The 12,460-nt window shown below is 40.1% G+C and overlaps 1 protein-coding gene across 1 annotated transcript in view; it reads right to left on the minus strand.

Annotated features, from left to right (window-relative positions):
- KPNA3 (karyopherin subunit alpha 3) overlaps positions 1–12,460 on the minus strand; it is a 105,125-nt gene that overhangs the window by 13,317 nt on the left and 79,348 nt on the right. Inside the window, exons 8-10 of the mRNA XM_066234927.1 lie at positions 12,283–12,369; positions 11,755–11,924; positions 9,672–9,716 (exon numbers count right to left, since the gene is read on the minus strand). Coding sequence (XP_066091024.1) covers positions 9,672–9,716; positions 11,755–11,924; positions 12,283–12,369 — 302 coding nt within the window. The remainder of the gene's footprint in view (positions 1–9,671; positions 9,717–11,754; positions 11,925–12,282; positions 12,370–12,460) is intronic.

A 12,460-nucleotide genomic window follows, 5' to 3' on the forward strand; every position in this document is an offset into this window, starting at 1 on the left:
AGCATTACAAAGAACAAAGAAGGCTACTTTATGAAGCTAAGTCTCACAATTTACAATGAATATATAAGTTATAAACATCTATTCACCAAATAACCCTGCAAACACTATACACAAAAGAAACTAAAAAGATGCAAGAAAAAAATAGAAAAATATATTAACATATAATAAATTTTCATACACTACTGTCAGTTGAGGGAGGTCAAGTAGACAAAAAAATGAGAATATACATCGTATGAACATACAGGCATACTTTGTTTTGTTGTGCTTTGCAGATATTGCTGTCTATCCCAAGAAAGAAGATACTTACCAAGAAAAGCTCCTGGTGGTTAACTGGGCTCTAATTTAAAAAGAGCCTAGAAGCTGTTTTGAAACAGGGACCTCTCATACAAGCCATGCCTCAGGGAGAAGCCTGCACAGAACTACATGTCTGCACTGTGTTCCTGCCCTCTGAGACAGCCCTTATAAAGGAGTTCTTGGAATTGCATTTCAACCAATAGGATTGAGACTCTACCTGTCTAATTAGCCATATAGCTATAGCACCATTAACAACTTAATGACCAATCTGAATGGTTCCATTCTGACCAATCAGGATGCTTTTAGGACCAATCAAAATATGAGGATTTGGAGTTCTCATTTGCATGAGGATGGACCAATCAGAGACAAGGTGCAGGGGCTTCTCTCTATATAAGTCAGCTCCTCTAGCTGGAGAAGGTCCTCACTCATCCAAGGGCCAACTTACAGCCATGCTGTTCCACAACTGTGTAATCTTATAATTAAACTCGAACTCTATTGAGCTGTTCCACAGCCATGCTGTACTACAATTGAGCTGTTTGCACTGAATCAAATTTCTTCATTGCATCACAAATTGGGGATTCTTGTTGTCAGTGAACTGATGCGAACTACCATCAATTGACATCATATGGCACCCAACATGGGGAACTGATCTCCTATGCTGTCCTGAAACCAAAGCATCTGGTGCCTGTGCAAGCCCCTTGTGCTCAAGTTGTCTTCCTAGAGGCACATGAGGATCTGGGGTTAAGTCCTTTCAGATCTAAGATCTCCTATGCTTGTGGTTGAGGTCTTGGAGAATTTATTTGGTTTCGGTAGGGGATCCTCATCTGGTGACCTCAGTTTATATGTTCAGATTAAGGTCCAATCCATAATTTGCATTTGGTGCCCAGAGGGGATATCCCTCAGTGGGATTTGGTACCAGGAAGGATATGCTCTAGGGAGGGCTTTCCATTTAGTACTGAGGAGATACTGAGGAGAATATCCTCCAGGTTGGTACTAGGCCCTGTCCACAAAGTTGTGGGGATGCCCATGCTAACAGGCACCCAAAAGAAAGGACACTTTCATAAGGAGAAGTACGTGTAAGAATGCTCACCCTTAATAGGCACTGGGTTGGGGGTGGGGACACTGCCCATAAGGTGGAGTGCAAAATGGGTAACCCATGCTCTAAAATTCTATGCTAATCAGCCACCTCCTGGTGTCAGCAGGGGGTACTTTGGCTGATTGCATGTACAAAATCTGCAGTCCAGAGATCGTAACTGGCTAGACTTCTGGTACAAAAATCATTCTCTCAAACTTCTGTTGGCCAAGATGGGGTTCCTTTGAAACCTCAAAGGTTGACTATTTGCGTACTCAATTAGAACAAAAATACCATACCTCTCAGAAACAATGGGAAGCTTTTTAAAAAGAATTGGTCCCTTGATAATTCTAAATAAAATCAAAAGGCTACTATTGCCTCCCTTAGAAAAAAATAATTCTAAATGTGTAAATACCTTGATAAATTAGAAAGGGAAAATGGAAGCAAAAGAGGGATCACTGGAATACTTTCCCTCTGACGGTTACACTTCCAAATCTAAAGTTAGCTTTACTAAAAAACCTCAGCGGATCCCTCACATACCAGCCCCCTTGCCGACACTCTGCTTCCTTCCTTTCTCCCTCCATCTTCTTTGCCTCCAAATCTGCAGCAGCCATCTAAACTCAGGCTTCACCTCTGGAACCACCTTTCTTTTCCCTGCCTGCTCCCCCACCCTGAAAATCTGCCTGCTTTAAAACTCAGGGCTTTTGGGACCACTCTCTTCACTTTCTGAGTTTTCCAACTTTATTGTGCATGCACACTTGCTTTCGATTTCCTTTTGTGTTGGTTGATAAGCCCACATTAAGGAGAAACTTGAAAATAGAGGATCTCAAACCTCTCAGAGACAATACATGCATTCTTTGATTTTAAAAATAGCTTTCAAGGAATTCTTATGACATGCAAAAACTATGGTCATCTGAGCAAAATCTTAGTCAATCTGCCAGAAAACACACTTGGATCCATAATTTTTGTAGAATTTTTCTTTTGAGTTAATATTGTGCTAGCTGTTTATACACGTATCTATGTTATAGGTAAGGTCTATTTCTACCACTAGACTGCCAAAATTGATTTGTACATTAAAATTTAGATTATAAAAGGGCCCTATTCAATTGGCTTAAAACATATGAGTGCTCACACAAATTAGAGAAATAACAGGAACTAATGCAAGTACTTTTCAAGTGCATGGGATCTAGGATTAATCTTAAGTAAAAACTAGCTTAGGAATATTGGTTCAATTAAAAAGGGCATGCCAGCACTGGCCAGTTGGTTCAATGGTAGAATGTCGGCCTGGCGTGCAGGAGTCCTGGGTTCGATTCCCGGCCAGGGCACACAGGAGAAGCGCCCATCTGCTTGTCCACCCCTCCCCCTCTCCTTCCTCTCTGTCTCTTTCCCTCCCGCAGTCAAGGTTCCACTGGAGCAAAGTTGGCCCGGGTGCTGGGAATGGCTCTATGGCCTCTGCCTCAGGCACTGGAATGGCTCTGGTTGCAACAGAGCAACACTCCAGATGGGCAGAGCATCGCCCCCTGATGGGCATGCCGGGTGGATCCCGGTCAGGCGCAGCAGGAGTCTGTCTGACTGCCTCCCCGTTTCCAACTTCAGAAAAATACAAAAAAAAAATAGTAATAATAAAAAATAAATAAATAAAAAGCGCATGCCAAAATACATAAAAAACTCACAAAACTCAGCAACAAACAAGCAAACAATTCAATTTAAAAATGGGGAGAGGAGGCCCTGGCCGGTTGGCTCAGTGGTAGAGTGTCGGCCTGGCGTGAGGAAGTCCCGGGTTTGATTCCTGGCCAGGGCACACAGGAGAAGCGCCCATCTGCTTCTCCACCCCTCCCCCTCTCCTTCCTCTCTCTCTCTTCCCCTCCTGCAGCCAAGGCTCCATTGGAGCAAAGATGGCCCGGGTGCTGGGGATGGCTCCATGGCCTCTGCCTCAGGTGCTAGAGTGGCTCTGGTCGCAACAGAGCGATGCCCCGGATGGGCAGAGCATCGCCCCCTGGTGGGAGTGCCGGGTGGATCCCGGTCGGGTGCATGCGGGAGTCTGTCTGACTGCCTCCCCGTTTCCAGCTTCAGAAAAATAAAAAAAAATAAAATAAAATAAAAAAATAAAAATGGGGAGAGGACATGATCAGACACATCTCCCAAGAAGAAATACAAATGGCCAACAGATATATGAAAAGATGCTTCTCTTCACTAGCTATTCGAGAAATGCAAATCAAAACTACAATGACATACCACCTCACATCTGTTAGATTGGTAACCAGCAAGACAGGTAATAAGTGTTGGGAGAGGCTGTGGAAAAAAAGGAATCCTCATTCACTGTTGGTAGAATTGTAAATTAGTACAATCATTATGGAAGAAAGTATGGTGGTTCCTCAAAAGAGAATAGAACTATCATATGACCCAGCAATCCCTCTACTGGGTATATACCCCCAAAACTTGAAAACATTGGTATATAAAGACACACACACTCCCATGTTCATTACAGCATTATTCACAGTGGCCAAGACATGGAAACAACCAAAGTGTCCCTGGATAGAGAATTGGATAAAGAAGATATGGTACATAATATACAATGGACTACTACTCAGCCATAAGAAATGATAACAGTGACATTTATAACAACATGGATGGACCTTGATAATATTATACTGAGTGAAATAAGTAAATCAGAAAAAGCTAAGAACTGTATGATTTCACACATAGATGGGATACAAAATTGAGACTCATGGACATAGATAAGAATGCAGTGATTACCAGGGGGAGGGGGATGGGGGAAGGAGGAGAGGGAAGGGGGAAAGATATAAAGAGGGACAAATATAAGGTGATAGAGGATGATTTGACTTTGGGTGATGGATATACAACATAATCAACTGTTCAAGTGATGTGGAAATGTTTACTCAAAATCTATGTATTCTTATTGATAATTGTTACATTGTTAAATTTAATTTTCTGGAAAAAAAAAAGGAATGCCGTCATCCACTGCTCTGTTAGCTTTGGGGCTAGCCAACCAGATGGGAAACCAGGGTAGTAAGTTTGGAGACCTTAGCATGTCATTTTGAAAGGCTAAAGGGACATAAAACACCTCAGATTAAGAGCCAGACACTCACAACAATACCTAATTAACATCTTAAGGTGATGGAAAATGACTGTATAGAGAGAATAACATGTGTGTTTGGTAAAAGAATGTATGAGGAATGCAAATACATTTTTATTGTAGGAAAAGAAAGTAATTTTGTTCTATAGTAAAGTGATTGTTGTAGGATAAGAAAGAAAAAGGACAAAAGATAAAAGGTTTATGAAAGACATGTCTATGAGATGTCTACGAAATGTCCACGGATGTTAACTTGACACATGCTTCAGAGACAACTAGGATGGAACCAAATTACAACTGCATACTGACATTATATGCAGTAAAAGGTAGTTTACTAAGCTTGGGGTGCTCAAATCCTGCACATTCCAAAGAAAGGACTGACCCTTGATCAGCTCTTCAGAGATAACCTGAAACCTTGGATTATTCTGCCTGATAAACACTGTATACCTAAGCCCTTGGGTCCAGACAGAGCGCTTGCTTAATGCTAAAATGTGATTTCATGGTGAACATCTCTTTTTGTTTGCCTGAGGCCTTGAAGGACACTGTATCACTTTAACCTGGCAGGAGATGGAAAATAAGTAGCTAAGGTCAGTTGTGCAGGCTGGTCATACATGCCTATGTGACTGACCACCAATAAAAACCCTGGACACCAAAGTTCAGAAACTTCTGGTTGACAATACTTCATATGTGTTTTCACACATGGTTGCTGAAAGAATAATGTGCTGTCTTTACAACTCTGCTAAAGAGGACAACTGGAAGCTTGCACCTAGTTACTCCTAATCCCTGCCCTATGTGCCTTTTGCCTTTATTGATTTTAAATCTGCATCTTTTTGGTGTAATAAACCATAAGCATGAGTATAACAGCTTTTCACTGATTCCTTATAGCAAATCACTTAATTTCTGGTCCTTTTATTCCTAATGTTTAAGCTCTACTACTGGTCCTAATTTTCTCTTACCCATACCACAAAATCACCATTGATCTGTCTTCCCAACTCCAGTTTCTTTAAAATCTACACACCACTTAGTAGTATAACTTAATCCAAATCAGACCATTATTCTCTGGCTCCCTAACAGCTACATAAAAGGATTTATGACTCTTACTGTGGTATACAAGATCCTGCATGATCTAGAACCTGCTAAATCTCTGTCTTCTTTTCTCCTTACACTGTTTCATAATTTATCCTTCCATTTCTCTACTTTTAAAAACTCTTTTGTATGTTTCCCTTCCCTTGCTGCTGCTGCTCAAATGCAGAGAATTCCTTAGATTTAATATTTTGCCCTTTTTCTGAATCATACTCAATGTCCAAATTTTTATAAATCCCTTATAGGCTGATAAATCTCAAATCAGTATCGCCTTTTCTTTCTTGGAAACATTGCTATGGAGGAACAAGTTAAGCAAACCAACATGTGTCCTACAATAAACCCATCCTCTTCCTCTACCGATCCCATTCTTTTGATGGTTCACGAGATTATTATCTATTTAAATTGCCAAATATTAGTAAGCAAGGTAATTTGTACTTCTTCTCTTTCATCTTTTCCTCTTGAAGTTCTACTCACTTTATCTTTTTCTGCTAAATGTAGCAAGGCAAAGTGTTATTCTTTCAGGGAGTAAATTTCACTGAATCTAGAGTTGAGTCTAGTATTGATCTGGCTTCTATTTTCCAACTAAGATTTATTTCTGATTTGTAGTATGTTTGTATTTTTATATTCTTATCTGTTTCCACATGTGTGTGTTTATGCCAGAATTGTGTGATTTATCATTGGATTGAAGAAAATATATCTTGCCCTGGCCAGCGGCATAATGGATAGAGTGTCGCCCTGGAGAGCAGAGGTCACCAGTTGCAGCCCTGGTAGGGCACATATGAGAAGTAATCAATGGCATAACTAAGTGGAACAATTAGTTGATGTTTCTCTCTTTCTCAAAAAAGAAAATACTTCTTTGCTAACATTTTCGGAGAAGCAGTGTAAATAAAGACTGGACATTTCTCTAGTTTATTTTAGAACATTAAACTTTTAGTAAGGACTTTTTTTCTTTCTTTTTTTTATAGGTGAGGTGAGGGGAGATAGTGAGGCAGACTCCCATATGTACCCTGACCAGGATGCACCTGGCAACCCCATCTGGGGACAATGTTGGAGTACCAAGCTATTTTTAGCACCTGAAGCTGATGCACTTGGACCAACCGAGCCACCCTCAGTGCCCAGGGCCACCCTTGAACCAATGAAATCACTGACTGTGGAAGGGGAAGATGAAAAGAAGGGAAGAGGCTGGGAGAGAGAAGCAGATAGTCATTTCTCTTGTGTGCCCTGATCGGAAATTGAACCTGGGATATCCATACACTGGACTGACTCTATCCACTGAACCACCAGCCAGGGACAAGAATCTTTTAAAGGTAAGTGAAGTAACTTTTTATTTGTGACATACTAGCTTGAAAGGAATAAATTAAGTGAAACATATTTAGTTATATGCTATCCTATTTTCAAAATGTACAGAAAAATGACTTAGTAATGGACATATAAAATAATAAACAGTATAAAAGAAAGGAGATAAAATTATACAATAAATCTACTTGTTGCTAATGAATGCCAAATTTAGTTCTATGGCATTGGACCTGGCTCTTTCATACCATGATCACATAAACATCCAACAGAGTGTGAAAACAAAGTAAAATAGAGGACTGACTAAAAAATGCTAGATTGTGGAAGCACATATTCTCTCTGGCAACCAGAAAGCTTCACTGAGAAAGTAACATTTGAAATAAGCATTACAAGGCAAAGGATGATGGTAGGAGTGGCACAGAGGTGACAAGTTATGACTGTTAATAGTATTTATAGAGGGTTTAAAATAGGCACTGTAAACACTTTTTATATGTTAACTCATTTATTCCTTAAAAAATCCTATGAGATTTTCTTTCCACATTCATACAACAAATCAGAAAGAGATCTTGCCTGACCAGGCAGTGGTGCAGTGGATAGTGTTGGACTGGGATGCAGAGGACCCAGGTTCGAAACCCCGAGGTCGCTGGCTTGAGCACAGACTCATCAAGCTTGAGCGTGACTCACTGGCTTGAGTGCGGGGCTGCTGGCTTGAGCATGTGATCATAGACATGACCCCACTGTCACTAGCTTGAGCCCAAAGGTAGCTTAGCTTGAAGCCCAAGGTCACTGGCTTGAACCCAAGGTCGCTGGCTTAAGCAAGGGGTCACTTGCTCTGCTGTAGCCCACGGTCAAGGCACATATGAGAAAGCTATCAATGAACAACTAAGGTGCCACAAATACAAGTGGATGTTTCTCATCTCTCTCTCTTCCTGTCTGTCTGTCCCTATGTGTCCTTCCCAGTCTCTTACCCTGTCACCAAAAAAAATAAAGAAAGAAAAAGGAAAAGGATCTTAGTTAGAATAATATAAGCCAGATCAATGCTAGACTCAACTCTATTTCAATAAAATTTACCCACTGTTTTACTTCACGGAAGAATTACACTTTGCCTTGCTACACTTAGAAGAATTTCAGATTGCCTAATAAAAACATTTGCCAGAATATATATAGTAAACACTTAATTAAATTTCCTGTAATAGATAATTCATCTAAAAATGCTTTTGCATTTAAAACTAGACTTGAGCCTGACCAGGCGGTGGCGCAGTGGATAGAGTGTCAGACTGGGATGCCAAAAACGCAGGTTCGAGACCCCGAGGTCGCCAGCTTGAGCGCTGGCTCATCTGGTTTGAGCAAAAGCTCACCAGCTTGGACCCAAGGTCGCTGGCTCAAGCAAGGGGTTACTCGGTCTGCTGAAGGCCCGCCATCAAGGCACATATGAGAGAGCAATCAATGAACAACTAAGGTGTTGCAACGCGCAATGAAAAACTAATGATTGATGCTTCTCATCTCTCTCCATTCCTGACTGTCTATTCCTATCTATTCCTCTCTCTGACTCTCTCTGTAAAAAAAACAAAACAAAACAACACACAACTAGACTTGATATTCTTCAATACTATACCTCAAAAAGTTAAAGCCTGAAAGGCAATGTGGTTTCATGGAAAATACATAAAGTGTTATCAGAAGATGTTTGTTTTTTTTGGTTTTTTTTTTTATAGAGACAGACACAGAGAGAGAGTCAGAGAGAGAGACAGATAGAGACAGAGAGACAGGAAGGAAGAGAGATGAGAAGCATCAATTCTTCATTGCAGTACCTTAGTTGTTCACTGATTGTTTTCTCATATGTGCCTTGAGGGGATTGGGGGATTGGGGGATTGGGGGGGGGCTATAGCAGAGTGAGTGATCCCTTGCTCAAGCCAGCAACTCCGTGCTAACGCTGGGGAGCCCACGCTCAAGCCAGAGACCTCAGGGTTTCAAACCTGTGTCCTCTGCACCCCAGTCCAATGCTGTATCCACTGCGCCACCTCCTGATCAGGCCGGAAGATCTGTTTTGAATACCAACTTTGGCCCTTACAATCCCTGCAATTTTGCATAAATCAATTTTTCCCTAAGGCTCAGGTTATTTTGTAAAATGGGGACAATGATATCTAGCGTACCTATTATAAGATTCAAATGAGCCTGACCAGGCTGTGGCTCAGTGGATAGAGCGTCAGAACGGAACGTGGAGGACCCAGATTTGAAACCCTGAGGTTGCTGGCTTGAGTGCGGGCTCACCAGCTTGAGCATGGGGTCGCTGGCTTGAGCGTGGAATCATAGACATGACCCCAGGGTTGCTGGCTTGAGCAAGGGGTCACTTGCTCTGCTACAGCCCCCTGGTCAAGGCACATATCAGAAAGAATCACTCAACAGTTAAGAAGCTGCAACGAAGAATTGATGCTTCTCATCTCTCTCCTTTCCTGTCTCTCTGTTCCTATCTGTCCCTCTCTCTGATTCTCTCTGTCTCTGTCAAAAAAAAAAAGATTCAAATAAGATTTTAAAAAATATGAAGATGATTTATAGTTTTTAGCACTTTATAAATATTAATACTTAGAAAAAACTACTAATAATGATACAGATAAATAAACTATATATGTGATATTTTCTCTAAAGTTAACATTTTGTTGTCTGGATGATTTAAGCTATAAACTTAACCTTAACCTTATTTCTAAAAAATACTTATGCATTGTAAAAGTGACAAGTTAATAAGATAGATGCTGACATTTATTAAAAGCTCAAAGAATAAATAACCCTTCTCGGTCCATCAAAAGCAAAACCACAAATCTAAGCTTCTGCTTTACTCACGTTTATGTCTGTATGGTATATGAGGACACAAAGAGCTGGCAAAATCTGAGAAAAGAAGATAAACAATAAGTAACACTAGAGTTAGTAAAAATGAGTAAGTGATACAAAAAGCAGTACATACTACTTACAAGGTAAGAAAGACAATATTAAATTTGTTTGACTCTATTAGGAAAATGGAAATTTGATCAATTCAATCTGAAAAACAAAAGTCATATTTCAGATGTCCAATTAAAATATCCAAATAGTACACCTGGCAGAGATTAATATACCTTAAATAAAAGCATTTGTTTTCAATAACCTTTATGTCAAGTGGAAAGAATGGAGATGCAGTATGCAGTGTAGCTATTTCTAAGAAGCCACTCTTAAAACTGCCATCATTCTCTCACTTACCTGCTTAAAGTAAAAGTAGTATTTTATTTAATAAGCTACTTGAATCAAATTAGTTTTTGGGTTCAGATTCTGTCAAGAAAATTATAACTAGTACAAAGTATAAAGCTTATTTGTTTAATTCATTTTTTTAACTCTAAGAGGAGAATCACACTAAATATTCTTTCCATAACAGCAAAAGGTAGCAGAAGCCACCAAAAGATGTCAATTATAACGATTCAGAGTCAACGTTTCTCTACAAAATCAAGTGATTAAAGGTTATGGAGAATTTTTAAAAACTTAAAATACTCAAATCTGTTTATAAATTAAATGTAAATAAAAATGTTTTTACTTTGTTTTAATTGTAGATATAACACTAAGTACCATATGTCACAATCAAGAACACTAATTTTGTCAGAAGTCAGGGAAATTTCAATTGGACTTAATGCAAATTCACTCAAGAACATTTGCATATAATAAGTACACTAGTTTTAATCTGTAGCAATCCCTTATTTTTTTAGTGTTAAACCAACAACGCAATGTAGTAATAAAACTTTAAAATTTTTGCCCTGACTGGATAGATTAGTTGGTTTAAGAATTGTCCCTCGATTCCCGGCCAGGGCACATAGGAGAAGCACCCATTTGCTTCTCTACCCCCTCCCCCCTCCTTCCTCTCTGTCTCTCTCTTCCCCTCCGGCAGCCGAGGCTCCACTGGAGCAGGGATGGCCCAGGCGCTGGGGATGGCTCCTTGGCCTCTGCCCCAGGCGCTGGAGTGGCTCTGGTCTTGGCAGAGCAACGCCCCGGAGGGGCAGAGCATCGCCCCCTGGTGGGCAGAGCGTCGCCCCTGGTGGGCGAGCCGGGTGGGTCCTGGTCAGGCGCTTGCAGGAGTCTGTCTGACTGTCTCTCCCCGTTTCTGGCTTCAGGAAAAAAAAAAAAAAAGAATCGTCCCTAAGGACAAAGATTGCTGGTTCAATCCTCAGTCAGAGCTCATACAGCAGGGGTCCCCAAACTTTTTACACAGGGGGCCAGTTCACTGTCCCTCAGACCATTGGAGGGCCGGACTATAAAAAAAACTATGAACAAATCCCTGTGCACACTGCACATATCTTATTTTAAAGCAAAAAACCAAAATGGGAACAAATACAATATTTAAAATAAAAAACAAGTAAATTTAAATCAAGAAACTGACCAGTATTTCAATGGGAACTATGGGCCTGCTTTTGGCTAATGAGATGGTCAATGTGCTCCTTTCATTGACCACCAATGAAAGAGGTGCCCCTTCCGGAAGTGCAGCGGGGGCTGGATAAATGGCCTCACGCGGCCGCATGTGGCCCACGGGCCGTAGTTTGGGGACCCCTGTCATACAGGATCATTTGTTCCTGTCTTTCCTGCTTTCTTCCTTCCTCTCTCTAAAATCAATAAAATAAGCATTAAAAAAAAAGCAAAAAACTTTAAGATTTTATTTTCTCCTTTTGTATTTGTTAATATTTTTTAATGAAAATAGTCATTAAAAAGTAAGAATCAGGGTGGACTGACATTCTTTCAGGTGACAGAAGATACTTTTTCACAGGAGTCAAAAATTAAATGACATGTTACTTTAAAAATCTCATACCTGCAATGAAACGAATATATGCATAATTACATTCCCTGTGCATGAAAATCTAAAGCATAAACATTGGGAAAATATACCATCTGGCCTTTGCAATTCTTCATTTACCTCCTGAACTGTCTCCATGGGCGGTGCGGGGTCCTTATTCCTGCAGAGATTGACAATGACCCATGTGACGTTCCGAAGGAAGGTGATGGGAATGGAGGGATTGATGAAGGACAGAAGAGGTTTGACAACTCCCAGTGATATGACATAATCTCTACATTGAGGACCATCACCTACAGAAATGAAAATTGTATTTAAAAAAAAAATTACATTCAGGATGAGAAAGTCTGAAATGTATGCAATGGCTTATGTTGGGACACTGACGTTCTATGTTTCCTCACCATTAGTCAAGGGCATCAAGGGTTGCTATTTCTCCAGATTTTGGTTTGGGGGGACACAAATTTAACCATGATAGCAAATTGCATATCTGTTTCAAAGAGGTACCATTTTAAATTAGTACTTATGAGGCAAAAAGATAGTCAACCCATGTTAAAATTAGAGGAAACATAGTATGTAATGGCTATGCTAATGTAGGAAAAAAGTTAATTAAGATTCTTAATTGAAATCTTTTCAAACCTAAATGCAATTTACCTATGATGTTTCCCAAAGCCCATACTGCTTGTTCACAAACATTCTGATGTGGTGAATGGAGAAGTCTCAGAAAAAGAGGAACAGCATCTATAATACAAGAAAACTGATATTTAGACAGCAAAATGTTGATGTTTATAGATTTTTAAGCCTAAATAAGCTGATAAAATATACTAAACCT

This window comes from Saccopteryx bilineata, chromosome 6, assembly GCF_036850765.1.
Source record: "Saccopteryx bilineata isolate mSacBil1 chromosome 6, mSacBil1_pri_phased_curated, whole genome shotgun sequence".
NCBI classification, from domain to species: domain Eukaryota; kingdom Metazoa; phylum Chordata; class Mammalia; order Chiroptera; family Emballonuridae; genus Saccopteryx; species Saccopteryx bilineata.